The sequence below is a fragment of the Mytilus californianus genome, unplaced genomic scaffold, assembly GCF_021869535.1.
Source record: "Mytilus californianus isolate M0D057914Y unplaced genomic scaffold, xbMytCali1.0.p SCAF_5, whole genome shotgun sequence".
In the NCBI taxonomy this organism is placed as follows: domain Eukaryota; kingdom Metazoa; phylum Mollusca; class Bivalvia; order Mytilida; family Mytilidae; genus Mytilus; species Mytilus californianus.
Window position 1 is genome coordinate 7,760,987 of NW_026262701.1, and position 19,834 is coordinate 7,780,820.

General features: G+C 32.4%; 1 protein-coding gene across 1 annotated transcript; it reads left to right on the forward strand.

The window, feature by feature from the left end:
* The first annotated feature begins 317 nt into the window (after positions 1–317).
* On the forward strand, positions 318–14,534 carry LOC127701566 (uncharacterized). The gene is made up of 2 exons (XM_052205511.1): positions 318–1,673; positions 12,235–14,534. Exons 1-2 carry the CDS (start codon positions 463–465, stop codon positions 12,449–12,451), a joined length of 1,428 nt encoding a protein of 475 aa, XP_052061471.1. The 5' UTR covers positions 318–462; the 3' UTR covers positions 12,452–14,534.
* The last annotated feature ends 5,300 nt before the right edge of the window (positions 14,535–19,834 follow it).

Genomic DNA, 19,834 nt, shown 5'->3' on the forward strand with positions numbered 1-19,834 from the left:
CACATTGTCTTATAGTAGATCATAGTAGTCTCAGTTAAAACTAACTGGTTTGATTTGATTTGATTAAAACCCCATCCAGACCCTCAAAGATTTCACTGAAAATGTGTATATTTTGTTATTTACATGTTTAAAGTCAAGTACATTATGATGACTACTAATTTGCAATTTCGGTGAATGCACCCTACGTCATTGGTACATACGACCGTTACACATGACTAGTTTTCAGAATAAACAAGAAAAATAAATCCTCAACCGAACACGCGCCCGACAGATGATAGTTTTTTATTTATGTCAGAGAGACGCTTGATAGACATGTCTCACACAGTAGCGAGGAAAGCGTCCAACGAAGCAGATCTAACAGATTGGATACATGTCTTTTTTTGGAACAACTTGAGCAGTATTTAAGAATAATACATATATATCACGACAGCCCACTTACACACAAAATACCGCACTGAAAACATGTTCAATATGTTACCCTTAAGAAAATTAATTGTTTCATTACCTCGCTCTCAAATAAGATTTTACAGAGCCTCTGTAGCTGAGAGTGAAACAGTTTGTCGAGAACAGTACCATGAGCTGGACAAAAACCTGGATCTTTCGAAGTTCACAACAATTGAAGGATCCCAAGGACAAGTGGAAACTATGACGATTCAGGATTCCAAGAAAGCATTGGAAGAAGCAATAGACTATTCTGTTCACGGACCCAGTGCCCAGGGAATACAAGGTGGACATGACGACTTGGTAGACGTTTTGTACAATGAAAAGCTGGAGTCAGATATAGTAAAATCTGATGCTAATGTTGAGGCTTATAACTGCCATAGCAGTTTAAATTTACATGGATGTATGCAGTCTAATGTACCACAGCCATTCACAACTAGTTGTGAACACTATGATTCTCCTTGTAATCTTCCAGGCAATGGGATATTGCAGAAGCAAAAATATATAAATGATGCTATGAGTGGTTACCATCCATCAAGACAATATCACACAACTAATTCACATTTCAAAACATTGGCTCAACCTTCAGCTCAGCAGGAGTCATTCCCTGACCCACAAGGAATACAAGGAGATGATTGCACTCTAGAACTTTGGATGGAAACTTGCATGAGATACAACCTTCCTAATTGTCAAGACCAATTTGTTAATATTAAGGAAGGAAGAAAAACACTGAAAGAGGTGTTTGCTGAGCAAGAGTTAATGCTAAAAGAAATAGCAGAAAACTACACATCAAATACTAAAGCTAGCCTTTCTGCAGAATTACAAATTGACACTGATGGTCCGTGTCCACAAGGTATACAAGGTGATGACTGTGCACGTTATCAGTTATGGTTAGAGAATTGCCAGCGTTTTAGCTTTGGTGAATGTAAAGACCAGTTAACCGGAATAAAAAGTGGAAGAAAAAATCTAGCACAAATTTTGGCTGAACAGGATGCACAAATAAGACAGGCAGTGGCTCATTACTACCAGAAAAGAAGTTATTCAACATCCTCATCATCAAACCAAAACGGATCTGAGGTTGGTAGAGATGTGCAATCTCAAACAAACCCAGGGAAATTAAGTAATAAGGACCGTTTAAAAAGGGCAGTGAAAGAGTATGGTTCAACAGTTATAGTTTTCCATGTAGGAATATCTCTGATTTCTCTTGGAGGCTTTTATCTGGCTGTGTCAAGGTACTTTTATAAAGCTGATGTACAATGTACACTTTGTTAAGTCCTTAGATATATTTTGACCATGGATTTTTAATGTTCTAAACTAACTGGTTGCATATACATGTATCTGGATTTTAGCAAATTTAATTGTTTTCACCAGACTAAATTATTCATACCCATACATGTACATGTACATTGTATTAGTGTATATGCTGTTTTGCAGTTACGTTAGGCAATGCAGTGTTTAGCCAAGAGTTGAAGGATGGAGCTTAAAAATGTATTCATGTATATAGTCAATAGGGAATTACACAGAGGTTCCAAAAGTTTTTTTGGTCCAGTAATTGTTTTAAAAGTTAAACAGGTTGGCTAACCCCTCAAAATAATGACTAGGAGTATCTCTTTTATAAGGGGTTAATTTCAAGTGATAATTTTTTTCAAACAACTTTTAAGTCCTTACATTATTTGTAGAAACTTTTCCAAAGAACAATATGTCTATCTGGTATTATATGGACAAAACAGGTCCATGAGTTTTGGAATATTCATGGACTTCAATCTTCTTTATTATTGAAAATAAGAGGACTCCTTTTTTAGCTCACCGGGGCCCAAAGGGCCCCATGTGAGCTTATGCCATCACTTGGCGTCCGTCGTCGTCTGTCGTCGTAAACTATTTCAAAAATCTTCTCCTCTGAAACCACTGGGCCAAATAAATTCAAACTTTAACTAAATGTTCCTTATGGTATCTAGTTTATAAATTGTATCCGGAGTTTTGATCCATCGACAAACATGGCCGCCATGGCTAAAAATAGAACATAGGGGTGAAATGCAGTTTTTATACGTCCGTTTACGGGACGTATTATGGTATACCTCTGTCCGTCCGTCCGTCCGTCGTCAACATGTCGGACATTAACTCAAAAACACTTTAACCAATTTGCATAAAACTTTGGTGAATTGTTTATATCTATTGACCTAAGCTGCCTTTCGTTTTTTATAGATTTTATATTTTACGTTTCCGAGTTATGGGGTTTTATTCATTAAAAAAAGGGGAATTTTCCAGTTTGCGGACAATAACTCAAGAATGCTTTCACCAACTTGCAAGAAATTTTGGTGAATTGTTTATATCTATTGACATGAGCTCCCTTTCGATTTTTATATATTTCAGATTTTACGTTTCCAAGTTACAGGGTTTTATTCATAAAAAAAGGGGGATTTTCCAGTTTTCGGACAAAAAAATCAAAAATGCTTTCAGCAGTTCTTATGAAACTTTGGTGAATTGTTTATATCTATTGATGTAAGCTCTGTTTAGAATTTTATAAATTTTACATTTTACATTTCTGAGTTATGGGGTTTCATTCATTAAAAAAGGGGGGATTTTCCAGTTTTCGGACAATAACTCAAAAATGCTGTCAGCAATTCTCATGAAACTTTAGTGAATTGTTTATATCTATTGATGTAAGCTCCCTTTACATTTTCATAAATATCTAATATGACATTGAGAATTAATTGAACTTTAATTGTTTATAGTCTGACAACAGATTTACTAAGTATTGCGCAACAGCACAGTGTATTGCACAACAACAAGATATCTTTAATTGAATATAAATTCAATTCATATAACCAATTTCAAGTTCTTTGACTACATTTATTCAGAAACCTATAATATGTCAAATATTTAATACAATCCAAATTCAGACCTGTATCAAGCTTGAATATTGTGTCCATTTTAGCCCCAACTGTTCAGGGTTGGACCTCTGCGGGCGTATCCAGCTGCGCTCAGCGAAGCAGTTTATTTGCTTATATCTCAAAAACTAAAGCTTTTAGAGCAAATCTGACAGGGGGTAAAATTGTTCAATTGGTCAAGATCTATCAGCCCTGAAATTTTCAGACGAATCGAACAACTCATTGTTGGGTTGCTGCCACTAAATTGGTAGTTTTAAGGAAATTTTGCAGTTTTTTGTTATTATCTTGAATATTATTATAGATAGATATAAACTGTAAACAGCAATAATGTTCAGCAAAGTAAGATCTACAGAAAAGTTAAATGACCAAATTTGTCAATTGACCCCTTAAGGAGTTTTTGCCCTTTAAAGACAATTTTACCCAATGTGTTCATCAAGTTTGCTAACATTTAAAAATCTTTTCTTCTGAAACTATTGTGCCTAATACTTCTTAACTTTGAATGAATGTTCTTTTATGAATCTAGTTTATGAATTGTATCTGAAATTTTGATCAATCAACAAACATGGCCGCCATGGCTAAAAATAGAACATAGGGGTGAAATGCAGTTTTTATACGACCGCAAAAAAATTTTTGTGGTCGTATATTGGTATGACGTTGGCGTCGTCGTCGTCATCGTCGTCGTCCGAATACGCATTAGTTTTCGCACTCTAACTTTAGTTTAAGTGAATGGATCTCTGTGAAATTTTACCATAAGGTTCAATACCACAAAAGGAAGGTGGGGATTGATTTTGGGGGTTATGGTACCAACAGTTAAGGAATTAGGGGCCAAAAAGGGGCCAAAAATAAGCATTTTCTAGTTTCCAGACAATAACTGTGGAACAGTGTATGGATCTCTCTGAAATTATACTACAAGTTTCCATACCACAAAGGGATGGTTAGGATTTGCTTTGGGGGGTTATGGCTCAAACCGTTTAAGAATTAGGGGCAAAAAAGGGGGAAAAACAAGGTTGTCCTGGTTAATGGACAAATACTTTAGTACAAAACATAATTTGAAGCAGTGTAAGGGAGATAAATCAAATACATCATTGAAATTATCTCCCTTACACTGCTTTTAAATTATGTATAAAGTAATGGTTAATGAACAATTAAGATAATTTAAAACAGTGTAAGGGAGGTAATCCAAATACAACGTTTTGGTTACTTCCCTTACACTGCTTTTAAATTATGTTTAAAGAAATGCATATTTATAAAGGAAGACCAGTAAAAATATCTGCAAATGTTGCATCTTTTTTTTTTACAAAAAAATCCATATGAAAGATCTGACACTATATTTTAAATTCTATTATAAAATAGATTAAGTTAGCACTATGGTAAATTTAAATGGGTAATTATGGCTGCAAATTCCATTGGAAATTTGAATTGAGATTATGACCATATCTTGAGGGAAAGAATTTTTTGGGGGAAAGAGGGGGGGGGGGGGGGTAAAAAGAAATTGTGGGGGGTCAATTTTTTCTCATTACAGATTTCAGAAATTAAAAAGAATTATTCTTCAAATATTATTTTTTTTTCAAATTTCAAATATTGAAAAATTTCAAGAAGTAATCTTTAATTGCACAGTATGGCGCATTAGATTTGTAAAATCTTTGACCACATTTATTTATTTGTTATGCCGAATCTAACCGTGTATTTAGATTTTTAACTATGGGTCCAGTTTTCAAATTGGTCTACATTAAGGTCCAAAGGGTCCAAAATTAAACTTTGTTTGATTTTAAAAAAAATTGAATATATGGGGTTCTTTGATATGCTGAATCTAAACATGTATTTAGATTTTTGATTTTTGGCCCAGTTTTCAAGTTTGTCCAAATTGGGGTCCAAAATTAAAATTTGTTTGATTTCAACAAAAATTGAATATATGAGGTTCTTTGATATGCTGAATCTAACCATGTATTTAGAATTTTTTATTTGTTGGCCCCGCTATCAAATTGGTTCATATTGAGGTCAAAAGGGTCCAAAATTAAACTTTGTTTGATTTCATCAAAAATTGAATTATTGGGGTTCTTTGATATGCCAAATCTAACCGTGTATTTAGATTTTTAATTTTGGGTCCCGTTTTTTAAATTGGTCTACATTAAGGTCCAAAGGGTCCAAAATTAAACTTAGTTTGATTTTAACAAAAATTGAATTCTTGGGGTTCTTTGATATGCTGAATCTAAACATGTGTTTAGATTTTTGATTATGGGCCCAGTTTACAAGTTGGTCCAAGTTGGGGTCCAAAATAAAACTTTGTTTGATTTCAACAAAAATTAAATATATGGGGTTCTTTGATATTCTGAATCTAAACATGTATTTAGATTTTAGATTTTTGGCCCAGTTTTAAAGTTGGTCCAAGTTAGGGTCCAAAATTAAACTTTGTTTGATTTCAACAAAAATTGAATATATGGGGTTCTTTGATATGCTGAATCTTACCCTGTATTTAGATTTTTTATTTGTGGGCCCGCTATCAAATTGGTTCATATTGAGGTCAAAAGGGTCCAAAATTAAACTTTGTTTGATTTCATCAAAAATTGAATTATTGGGGTTCTTTGATATGCCAAATCTAACTGTGTTTTTAGATTTTTAATTTAGGGTCTTGTTTTTTAAATTGGTCTACATTAAGGTCCAAAGGGTCCAAAATTAAACTTAGTTTGATTTTAACAAAAATTGAATTCCTGGGGTACTTTGATATGCTGAATCTAAACATGTGTTTAAATTTTTGATTATGGGACCAGTTTTCAAGTTTGTCCAAGTTGGGGTCCAAAATTAAACTTTGTTTGATTTCAACAAAAATTGAATATATGGGGTTCTTTGATATGCTGAATCTAACCATGTATTTTGATTTTGGACATTGGACCATTATAGGTAAATTAAAAAAATTGAAGTTCTTAGACCACATTCTTTCTGTGTCAGAAACCTATGCTGTGTCAAATATTTAATCACAATCCAAATTCAGAGCTGTATCAAGCTTGAATGTTGTGTCCATACTTGCCCCAACTGTTCAGGGTTCGACCTCTGCGGTCGTATCAAGCTGCGCCCAGCGAAGCATTTTATTGGCTTATATCTCAGAAACTAAAGCATTTAGAGCAAATCTGACATGGGGTAAAAATGTTCAAAAGGTCAAGATCTATCAGCCCTGAAATTTTCAGACACACCGAACAACCCATTGTTTGGTTGCTGCCACTAAATTGGTTGTTTTAAGGAAATTTTGCAGTTTATGGTTATTATTTTGAATATTATTGAAGATAAAGATAAACTGTAAACAGCAAAAATGTTCAGCAAAGTAAGATCTACAAAAAAGTTTATATGACCAAAATTGTCAATTGACCCCTTAAGGAGTTATTGCCCTTTAAGGACAATTTTACACAAGTTGTTTTATGTTTTTTAACTTTAAAAATCTTCTCAAATGAATCTAGTATAAATTTTGTATTTCATTTCCTTGTACGTCAAGAAACATAGACACTATGGCTAAAATGGAACATATGGGTAAAAAGCAAAAATAATCATTGATGAAAGATTTAAGCAAAAAAATAACAGGTGAGCCATTCAGGCTCTTGAGAGCCTCTTGTTTAGAAAAGTTGTTCCAAATATAATGAATTTTTTCCTTTAAGTTAAAAAGGCTAAGTTTTTCTTTTTTCTTTTCTACAACTACAAAATAACAACTGTCTGAGAGACAGTCCCTTGCTTATTGGATATCCCTCATTTGGGGGGTTGTTTCCAACCTGTGTAAGCAATTCTGTTCCAGTCAGTGTTTTGGCAGTCATTTACATTATGAGTATTATAAAATTCTTAAATCTATGCTGGTCATTTGGTCCAGTAATTGATGACATTTTACTGGACCAAACCATTTATTACTGGACATTCATTGCCACATGTCTGAGTGTCCTTGGGAATGACTGATAACACATTTTAAAAGATGAGGGATTAACATGATTAAAGCATGGTGGCCCAACTACTGTAAATTCAGAAATTATTGTGTGCATTTATTATTGCGATTTTTCAAAAATGGACAAAAATGCGAGATTAATTATTGCGATATCATGAAAATCTGCATACAGATATAGAATGTGAGTTCTTATTATTGCGATAGTCACCCAGTCGCATTATTCGCATTAATAAAAACCTCGCAATAATTTCTGAATTTACAGTATGCATAAACTTTATGGGAAACACTGATGATTGTTTTTTTGCTGTCATATAATTGTATGATGTTGATGTTGTCATCTGAAGACATTTGGTTTCCAGACAATAACTTGAGTATAAGTGTATAAATTTTTATGAAATTATACTACAAGGTTCCACACCACAAAAGAAAGATTGGGATTGATTTTAGGGGTTATGGCCCAAACCGTTTAGGAATAAAGGGCCAAAATCAAGGAGTTTCTGGACAATAACTTAGTATAATTCTATGTATATCTATAAAATTGTACCACAATGTCCCATACCAAAAAAGGAAGGTTATGATTGATTTATGGGGGTTATTGCCCTAACCAGTAAGGAAAAAGGGATCAAAAACAATACTTTTCTAATACTTTTAAATTGTATAAGTTGCTTATTTCTTGACCAATTTAATTGGGTTTAATTCAAAGTCTTGAATTCTTGGGATTCCTTAGTATGCTGAATCTAATTGAGTGTTGAGATTTTGGACCCCATTTTTAAATTGGTTCACATTGAGGTCTAAAGGGTCCAAAATAAAACCTGGTTTGATTTCATAAATAAATGAATTCTTGCAATTTGGGTTCTTTGACAATGTTTGATATGCCGAATCTACATGATCTAACCGTGTATTTAGATTTATGATTTTGGGGCCAGTTTTCAAATTGGTCCATACATATACATGTATTAAGGTCCAAAGGGTCTAAAATTAAATTTCGTTTGATATCAACAAAAATTGAATTATTGGGAATCTTTGATATGCTGAACCTGACTGTATTTAGATTTTTGATTTTGGGCCCAGTTTTCAAATTGGTCTACATAAGGTTCAAAGAGTCCAAAATTTAACTTCATTTGATTTATCTAAATTTGAATTCATTGGGTTCTTTGTTATGCTGAATTTAAGCATGTATTTTTATTTTGGTCCCAGTTTTCAAGTTGGTCCACATGGTCAATTAGGTTCAAAGGGTCCAAAATTAAACTCTGTTTAATGTCATCAAATTTGAATTCTTGGGGTTCTTTGATATGCTGAATCTAATAATGTATTTGAATTTTTCAATTTGGTATTGAACCATAAGGGGTTATGGACACAATCTAGCTAATTCATTAATTGGTCATTTATGATTGTAAAAGCTCTCATTGTTTTATGATTTAATTGTCTGTAGATTATAGACAAAAATGGTTGTTCCTTTTTTTTTTAATTTAAAGGAATAGAACCAGTAACTCCAATAAATGGCCCTGTTAAGGTGTATTTTTTAAAATTCAGTTGTTTGAGTGTATTTTTGTTGCGTGTATTGCTAAATGTATTATTTTTGAAAGTATGATAATTGTATATTATTTTATTAATGGTCCTCGGTGGCCGAGTGGTTAAAGTAGTTTAACTAGTGTAATCACTAGCCAGTCAACACTGTGGTTGTGAGTTTGAAGCCGGCTTGTGCAGGTGCACTTGACTCCAATCTTAATAGACTAGGATTGTCAGTTTTCCTACCGAAGGTCTGTGGTTTTCTCTGGGGACTCTGGCTTCCTCCACCAATAAAAAACTGACCGCCACAAAATAGCACAATAGTGTTGAAAGTGGTGTGAAACACCAATCAATCAATCAAATCATATTTATAAATATATTAGCCTGAAAAAAGGATAGTTTCATTTTAGTCCATTTTTCTAGAAATGTTTCACCTTTTTCAACCTTTGTTCATAATTTTATATGTGGCGCCACCTCTTGCTCATTGAAATTTTGGTTGAAAAGTAAAGAAAATGATGTAAAGAGAATATTTGTGGGCATGGGGTGGTGCCTAATTTTTCAGGAAACCATATTAAATTTTGACAAATTAAGGGAAAAAATCAGGTTTTAACAAATCCCTTCCATTTATGACATGACAAATACAGTCATGTACATCATGAAATTTTAATATATATATTTTAATCAATTATTGCAGTTTAAAATTTTCATATTTTAAGGGCCAAAATAATGAGTTGGTGAACCAACTCCTTTGTTCAGTCAGGGGAATTACTGAAATTAGTGATTTATAAAATCACTTATTTAAGTAGCAAATTCGAAATTTTGTCACAAATTGTGATTTTATAGTTTTACCAAAATTTTAAACATATAGGTTTAGATTATATCTTATTATTAGTTAAATTGGAAAAATTGAACCTTTTTCTTCTTTTAAATAGAAAGGTTTATGCCTTTGATGCAATCATTTAGCTGTAAATTCTATATTTGTTGAAAAAATGCCAGGAAAGCTTTACATAATGAACTGATACTTTCTGCTCTCTTAACAGATTTTTCCCAGCAGTGGGGGTAAATTTCCTGTAAAATTCAAGGTTTCATCTTACAGATTATGTAATAAAATTTCACTGTGCAGGGGTGTTGAAATTAGTAGGGGTAATTACAATAATAATACTTAAAAGAAGTGATTTTTTGGAAGAAAATAGAGGTATGGTACTTAAACAAGTGATTTTCATGTCATTATCCCAGATTTAGTACAAGGTCATCACCTGACATGACTGGTCATCCTATCAACACAGATGTTGGTTCTGATAATTTTAGCAACATAAGTAGTCCCTGGATCATTAGTATTGTATATTTAAAGCTACCACTTAGTCTAGTGGTTTATTTGTACTACTTAAATAGGTGATTATTAAAGAAAGACAACTCTAACTTTCAACATCTGTGGACAAAATGTTACTTGAATCATTGATTTAAAAATCACTCATGTATGTAAGTCCCCTGACTGTTATTCGTGTCTTGAATATGCAAGAAATACTTGCAGTTGAAGAAATAATATTTTACATCACATAACTACCTGTATGTAAATTTTCCTTCATACAATATATATAGTTTTACTTTGGTCCAAATTTGGTCAAAGGGCAATTGACATTGGTTTGAATTGTGATGGAAACATGTTAATTTCAATCATTTCATTTGTTGATGCAGAGAGAGAGTTTCAAATAGTCATGTACCTTTATATGTACTATTAAATAACATTTGATACAATGTCATGACAGATTTTATCAGTGAATGATCATGTCAATGTTATCTGTGTCTGGGTCAGTGTTTTTCCATGATTAATAAATCAGACTGAAGCTTACAGAGTGTAGATGTACTTATGAAATAGATTAGATGCACTATTTCTTTATCAAAATTGAATATTACTGGCCTGGTCTTCAATAGTCTCTGTGTCATTTATAGTTATTCTTGTCACCTAGTATTGCAAATTTTTATGCCCCCGCCGTGGCGGAGGGGGCATTGAGTTTTACCCTTGTCCGTCCGTCCGTCTGTACACAGGTACATACGTACATCCCAAAGTTGGTTTCCGTTCTCTAACTTTAGTTTGCCTCAACCAAATGTTATGAAACTTATACACAATGCTTATTACCACAAAATACAAATCAAGATTGAATTTTGGTGGTGTCACTTTAACCGTTCTAGAGTTATGCCCCTTTACAATGGAAAAATTGCTGAATTTTTCGTTTCTGTTCTCTTACTTAAGTTTCCCTAACAAATGTTATGAAACTTATACACAATACTTATTCCTACAAAACTCAGATCAATAACAAATTTGGGTAGCGTCACTTTTACCGTTCTTCAGTTATGTCCCTTTATAACTTGATATGATATGCAAGCGGGGGCATCATCTGTGTCCCATGGACACATTCCCCATTTATTTTCTTCAATTTTACTACAAGTACAGTACATTTGTACATGACAAACTTATCTTTCAAAATTTTAATTATTAATTTGGAGAACTTGTAGTTGATGCCCGACTTTTGATGGTCTGACTCTCTGTTAACTTTATTCATAACTTCTTTTTCATTAATAATCTATAAATATGTTAAAAACTGATATCAAGTGCATGTTTTGATTTGTGTCATAATTAAATATACTTCTCTTTTTAATCCCCTAAGTTAAAGATCAGCTTCAAATTTTGTTCCGGTCTGATGATTTTATGCAGAGTTATGGTCCTTGGACCATAAAATTCACTCAAATAATCAGTTTTCCTCACTTTTGTTCGTCATGCTTAAAGATATTGAATGGATAATTGGTATATAGTTTTATCATGACAAGTTACAGATCATGTTGAAATTTTGTTCCAGTTTGATGATTTTGTGCAGAGTTATGGTCCTTGGACTTAGAAAATTCACTCAAATAATCAGTTTTCCTAACCTTTTTTTTCATCATGTTTGAAGATATTGAATGGATAATTGGTATATAGTTTTATCGTGATAAGTAACAAATCAAGTTTGAATTTTGTTCCGGTTTGATGATTTTGTGCACAGTTATGGTCCTTGGACTTAGAAAATTCACTTAAATAATCAGTTTTCCACAATTTTTTTCGTCATGCTTGAAGATATTGACTTGATATTTGTTATAAAGTTTACACCATGACAAGTTATAGATCAAGTTAGCATTTTGTTCCAGTACAATGATTTTTTAACTGGTAGGGGACTATGTATTGCCATGCAATACTCTCAGAATGCTTGTTTATTTTGATAACTTTTACAAGATTACCGGTAGTATTTTGGTCTAGATTTCAGGGTTCACTGAACACGAAAAATGTGATAGTGTGAGTGGAGGTTTCCTATATTCTTGTTTATTATTATGCATAACAGTTTAACATTAAAAAGAGTTAAGAGATAAATTGTTATTGAAAAAACATATAGAATCACTTTTCTTGTATTTTATGGTTTTAAGAATACTTTCTGTTTTATTTTTCAGCGGAATTGATATGGTAGCGTTGCTGACAAGGATAGGAGTTGGTGAAAGTCTACTCCAGTCCAAACTGACTACTGGGGCCAGTACCTTTGTAGTAGCTTATGCTGTACATAAAGTATTTGCTCCAGTTAGAATAGCTATTACCTTGACTTCTGTGCCTTTAATAGTTCGATATTTAAGAAGAATTGGTTTTTTGAAACCTCCTAAGAGTTCTGCTTGAAAAAAGTTAACTGTCTATTTATTCTTTCACGATGAAATGTAATCAATTTATTTCATTGTATTTTTTATATTTTTGTCTAAATTATGGTTTGTATCATAGTTCAAATAAATCACACATTTATCATGAAGATATAATATGGAAGAAATCATCTGAAATGGCGTAGTTTTCATTTGGAAAATAAATGACTTTTATCATGTTTATGGAAAAAAGAGAAAGAAAAAAAAAACTGTAGTGTAATTTAAATAAGACCAAAACATTTAGATATAATTTATTTGTTTATTCTAATGGCTTCTTAATTTAGATTTTTCTTAGACATACATTTTGGTACAAAGTAAACATATCAACCAGTATCACATGTTTATACATATCAACAGTTTGGCAATGTATTACAACCTTAAATTTTAGTGGTGATATATTTACTAATAATCCCAAAGAGGTTAAAAGGTTAATGTTTATAAAACATATTTCATTGATTTAAAGATTACTGTGTAGCCATTATATAATGTCTAACATAATTTATTACCTAGATATCTTTAAATTTAAATGAAATGGAATCAATGAAATAGAAAATAGGGCAAAAGAATCAGTGTGTAAAGGGAGATAATTCATCATGATATTAAATAGTAAAATCCTAAAACTCTTGAACCTCACCATAATCATCTTTCCATCTATGAATGCACGGAAATGGGGTTATAAAAATTAATAAAAGCAGCAAATCAACAAAACAATAAAACACAGACAAGCAAAAGGAAAAAAAATTTTTAGAGGCAAATATGTTTAATTCAATATCTACCTTTAACACCTTTTTCTTTGAAAACTGATTTTAGAGGTCAGTAAAATGTATTATATGTGTAAATTTGCTTATGTAAATTATTTCTTAGTGCTATTTATTATATATTGAGATCTGTTGATTGATTTATTTTTTAACATATTATGGGTTTATTGTGAAATTTATTTCTTGAGTTGCCCAAAAAGTTCATTTTACATGTGTTCACAATAAGCACTGATTACTTATTTAATGGATATTGTCTACTAAAATAATATTTTTTGTTAACACTAAAAAAAATAATTGTTCTTTGAAATACTTTAATGAGACAATCATCAAAATAAAATGAATGGTTTTATTAAATGCAAAAACATGTGTTTTATACCATTGAATGTTATCTAATATCATATTTCTACAGATCTGGTTGATTCTTAGTTGGAAAATGTTCAAAGTTTTATGTTATCTTAAACGGTTTTATCATTTCAGTTTTCCATCTAGATGCAATAAGTAATTTCCTTCGTAGGCCCATATAAAATAGAGGAAATTCCTCTGCCTATTTTTGTGAACAAATAATAATAATTATTACATTTACTGTTATTTGAAATTGCTTCAAAAAATACAATTATAAGAAATTTTTGAAACAAGTTGTATTTGTCTGTTTGTCTTTTTATTATTTTTGGCCATGGCGTTGTCAGTTTGTTTTCGATCTATGAGTTTGACTGTCCCTCTGGTATCTTTCGTTCCTCTTTTATAACAAATATTCATTTAATTAAGAATGTTAATGATCAAGTGTTTTCATTGTTATTTATACATGTACATACAGTGTTATCCATTCTTTTGTTTCTGTCCTTCCCTCAATTTGCCTTTTTTTTTTCGTTTTTCGGTGGTATAACTTACTTATAAGTTTGTATTGGCATGTTCGTAGGCATGCAAGGACTAAACAAAAAATGATAAAAATTGTACTTGTCCTAATATTCCTTTGAAATGTCTGCAGATCTGTGACTTAAGATCAATTGAACAAAAACATATGTTTTTCTGTTTTGTCATGTTATCTGTACAGTAAGCCCATGAACACAGTGTTGCCAGTGTTTGTCCCTGATTTACCTACTTTTTCATATGACATCCCAGTAAGGTATATTTAAAATGAGGCTGTAGGTGGGCACATATGTTTCCTGTTGAATATCTCGTTTAACCTTATCCCAATATACATCTTAAACCCTGTTACAACATGTAAATGATGCTACTTTTTTATATTTTCAAATTTGTTGTTCTGGAGTTGTTGAAATTTAGGAGACATGCATATGGCATAGTTAATATTGTATACTCATGAAAGGGATTAAATGCATTATTATGGACAATAAATGCAATTAGCAGAAAAATGTATAGGAAATAGGTCCCCAATTTTTTTTCATCTTTTCAATAGGAACATTACATCTTCCATCTGCAACCAATCCATTGCAGTGTATTCTAGTAGACCATTACAGATTATGAATAGTAGCTTATGATGTTGATGATAGATTATTCCATTTTATACTTATTGGTTCATTTTTGTTGAAACTTTTTTTATTTTCCAATAGCACTTTCTAATTGGTATTCACAGTTATTTTGGAACTTCAAGAGGAATAAGAATGATTAGATTTGCTCAATGCACATTTAAGAGGCTATTATTTTAACTTGGAATTATTTTTAATTATGGAATTTCCATAATTTCTTGTGCTTGAAATTCTTAATAAATTCCATGTTTAATCTGTATTATAATGTTTTGAGCGGTGCATAACACTTTCCATACAATGTATTTTGTATAGATAGTGTTGTGCGCCGCACAGTACATTCTATTGAAAATGTGCTATCTTCTTTGTAATAGAAAGTGTTGTGCGCCACACAGAACATTAAAATACAGAATAAACATGGAATTTATTAAAAATTTCAAGCACAAGAAATTATGCAAATTCCATAATTAAAAATAATTCCAAGTTGAAATAATAGCCTGTTTTTTGTAATAGTTTTGTAAATTTTTTGTACATAAGATTGTATTGCAAGATATTCTTTTGCATATTTACTATGTTATTTTTCCTAATTGTACACTTATATCTACGATTATATAAATTATTTAAATAGCTGGTTTCTCATTATTTAATTGCTATGTTTTTGGAAACATGGGTAAAAGCCATCCTATGATCTATTCTGCAGTCTGGTCAAACTCTCATGGTGCTCACTGCAACCCTTCTATTGTTGTACAAAAGTATGCATCTTTGCATGTTATGATCAGGATAATCTAAGCAATCACATATTGCAGAGTCTTGAAACTATGTTAACATAAATGTAGATTGTGTCAAAGGCTTTTGAATTTTGACATTTGCCATATAGGCAGAATTGCCTGTTTTAACCAATTGATTGATAATCAGTAAGTAGTAAAAGATACCAAGGAGGCAATCAAAATTAAAAACACTACACAACGGCATCAAAGAAAAAGATGAAAAAGACCAACAAGTTTAACAAACCATTGCACAGAAAATTTAAGATTGTGCAACAGGAACTCCACCAAAAGCCATGGATGAACTCAGGTGATTTTGTAGGGTAAGCAGTTCTTACTTCACTTGTGACATCCGTGCCTTGTAACTCGTGTTAATTAAACAACTTTTTTGGTTAAGATTGCATGAAATGCAATCAAAACCCTATGTTACTGACTTGATATCTAAATCTTCCAAGGTTTATCACTACTTTTGAGATACACAAAATATAGTGCATTGATCATTATATAAATAACACATAGCTGAGAGGGTGATAGAGCAGATTGTTACCCTTCGAAAAGACATTGTCAACTTTGGCTTCGCCTCAGTTGACAATGTTTTCTCAGGGTAACAATCTGCTCTATCACCCTCTCAGCTATGTGTTATTTATATATATGTGTTATTCATCCTCTCAGATATGTGTTATTTAATTTATTATACTGAATGTTCTGTTATAACTGTCTATTAAATTTCAAATTCAAAGTAATAAACTATGTCGTCTTGTACATACCAATCATCCGTATTCAATAAAGCGCACACTTGAGCAAGCGTCTCCGTGAAGGGTAATAGAGTATTTGTCATGGGATAGAGTAAATTGTCTTCCTCGTATTAACCAATCAAAATCTGGCATATTGACATGAAGTATAATAAAACATTCTATACATCACATCCATGAACATTTCCAGAAATTTATCAATGAAATAAACACTCAGATATTTAAGTCACAAATTGATGTTATACTTGTCAAGAAAATTATATAATTTTTGCAAGGTGCAGGAATCCCAAAACATGGGTGAAAATGAAGTTTGCAGTGCATTTTAAAAGGATTTTCTAGGACATAGGATAAACACATTATCATCATCATCATCATACTTTATTTCCTCCTACAGGAGATTGACAAAAGGCAACATGCATATATTATGTACAATTATAAAGTTTTGAAATAGTAAAAAAAGAAATGTCACTTAATATTTTGGATGGAAAAGTATTTACAGTATACAGTATTTTAGAAAGGAAAATCCTTCCTTAAGGACTTCTTAACAATGATCTGGTGTTAAAAAGTCCTAGAGAGCTTCCTGATTGCCAAGCAGAAAGCCAGAAATGCTCTCGTCTGATTTTGAAACCAGTGTGTATACGACATTGTCACTAGTCAATTCTGTTAATCTATTATATAACAAGAGTCTCTGTGTTTGAAGTTCTGTGCACCGACTACTTTGATGGTTAAGTGTATCTTGAACAAAGTGTCCACACAAGTTGCAGTTTCCGCTAGTCGGGGGAGTAGTCCAAAGTTTGGCTACATGTTTCTCGGTTACAAGTCTGCCAGTAATTTTTGTAAATTGCCACAGTAAATCATAGCCATTGTTCTCGGACAATCTTAGAAATCTTAAAAAATCGTTGTCACTACGCATTCGCTCTTCCTTTTGAAGTCTCTCATTTAGGTTAATCGCACTATTGACATTAATGTTTTTCCACTGAAATTTGGTAGGGAATCTGCCCGTAAACATATAGCTATTCAAAAAATTCAAAAGTGAATATTTTGATAAAATGTTAATTATATCTGGGATGAATCCATATTGTAACTAACATTTTATCCAAATAAGCGTAAATGACAATACTGAAAACTAAAGAAAAGCAAGAGACATCCCTTTAAACAAACCACAGGTGAACTCGGGTAAGCAAGCGCCCACAAAACACAACACATAAAAGTCAAGACTTTTTAACAAAAAACACTGCCAAAAACTTAAACTCTGGGGCTCCAAAAGGGTTAGCAGATTCTGCTTGACTATTGGCTCCTGTTGTGAGACTCATTGTAAGAAAAAAATAGTAGAAAGTAGCACTCAATGTTGTTACAATAAAGGAAATAAGGCAATGGTAGCTGGGAGTGACAAGACCATAATATTTGGTTAGCAAGTAGCGCAAACAGAGGTGTCAGTGCTGCAGGTTAAGGTAATTTGATATTTGACATAAGAGCACGAACTACATGATGAGTATTTTTTAAGGGATTTTGGGACAAAAATTTCATACATCAAGAGATACGATGCCATTTTTCTCCATTCGCAATCAATTGCTGTTATATTATGTCACATAAGTTCCCGTTGAAATACAATATATGACAAATATAATTTGAATTGTTCGCTTCTTACTGTATGACCTATCGGAACAATAATAAATGCATACAGAGTATTACAGAAAATACAACAACAAAAATAGTATTTCATATGACAGCAACCACACCAACTACCAAGAACCGATTTCTCTGAGAGAGAAAAAGTACTGAGCTGTTTACAAAGAAAGAAAATTGGCACCAGACAACACATGGTACAGATAGACTGACTTTGTAAAGGGCACAAAACCTGGTCGTTACACCAGTTTTCCGGGCTTATAAATTCTCTTCCCTGATCTAGACCGTATAATGAAAAAGTTATACACACAATAAAATTTAACCTGCATGACTATATGTGTTTTCCTTCTCATTGGAGGAGACTGTAAGGTGACCTATAATTGCTGATATCCACATTATTATAACTCTTGTGGATTGTTTTCTCAATGACAATCAAAGCACATCTCCTTGTTTTGGTATAGGATGATCATCAACTTAAATCCATTTTTTGCTAAATATCATGGTCCACATGCAATATTTATTTTATATTGTCAACCCTCATCTGAATAATGGTTTGGTGCTCAAATACAAGGTAATCGTATGTCAAGCTTGTGGATTGGCATGCAGGTCAGCAATTGTGCCACACAGGTTCCCATTGATTTATAAAGAAACATAGTTCTCTCAGAAACTACTTCACTGAAAAGGCTTTAATAATATACCGAAGGTCCTTCAGACTATTTCTCAGTGATTTTGTCCCAATCTATACACAGCAGTTCTTTGATGGGAGGATTTTGAATAGAATCCTGAAACTGTAGGGCAAAATGCTTTACCTTTCAAACTTTAAGAGATTTGTTGGTGTGCACTTTGGTTATGTACAAGCAGATCAGAACAATAGTTTTATTCTGTCTTGCCTGCAAAAAATGTCCCAGAATACAAGACGTTGTGGTGCTAATTGGGCTCGGGCAACAGTATAAGCTATTTCTATATTGCTTTTTATTTCAGAAGGAAGAATACTGGATAATCCATAGCGTGTATATAGAAGGTGTAAGGTCTCCGTCCTGCATTTTCCAATTATCCGTGACCTCATTTTAATGGTCCAGTAACTGTTTAAAAATTATATAATTTGTATTACTTCATTTTCCAGTTGCTATGAGTAACGAGACAACTGTTTTTGTTTATTTATACATGTGTGATATACATTTCCATCAGATACAGTTTATTTGATCGTGGCCTCATTTCATGGTTCAGTGACCAACGTGAAGTTTCCATGATCAGTATAGGTCTATTTCCATGGTATTACAAGTAATAGGTCGACGATAATTTGTTTAAAAGATTGATTTTATAAACTCCGGGGTATAACTGAGTGGACAGTATCAAATGTAATTCAGGTGTTTGTTTATTTTTACACCAACATCTGGAAAAAATGGCCATCAAAATCAAAATAAAAAAAAAAGAGATTTTATCTTTCTGAAACACAAAATGCACTTAACTTATATGTCTAGTGGATACCAGGCCTTAAAACTTTTCTAGCTGCACAGGTTAGTCTATACTCAGAGTAGTTTTTGAGGTGAAAACACAGCTATTTTTGTCTAGTTGTTGTGAGGAACATTAAAGACAAATTTTCACAAAACAGTCAATTATCGAAGGTGAAAATAGATTTGGATCTTTAAAATTCATAAGTATAAATTCCACCGATAAAAAATCTACAGAAAATAAAAGATTCATCTTTTTGAGACATTCATTTACGTCTTTGCCCCCGGCAACTTTTTTTTTTTGGGGGGGGGGGGGGGGGTCTTATAAATTGATATTTCGAAAAGGAAAAAGTCGGATTCACCTATTTACGTTCAGACGTGTTTGAGTTGACCACTAGTTGTCTCAGCTCGGTGCTATAAAACCCCTGGAGCTTTGGGACCTTCTGTAAGCCGACCGTGCGAGGGCTGTATAGCCAGTCAAGGTAGTTAAAAACTCCCATCATCAACCTTCTGTAACTTTCATTTCAATACTGA

What these genes read in the sequence shown, in the direction of transcription:
- LOC127701566 (XM_052205511.1), top strand. Translation starts at nt 463, where the DNA reads ATGTTCAATATGTTACCCTTAAGAAAATTAATTGTTTCATTACCTCGC. An exon ending in TTTTATCTGGCTGTGTCAAG is followed by an intron (nt 1,674 to 12,234) that starts GTACTTTTATAA and finishes TTTATTTTTCAG; the next exon opens with CGGAATTGATATGGTAGCGT.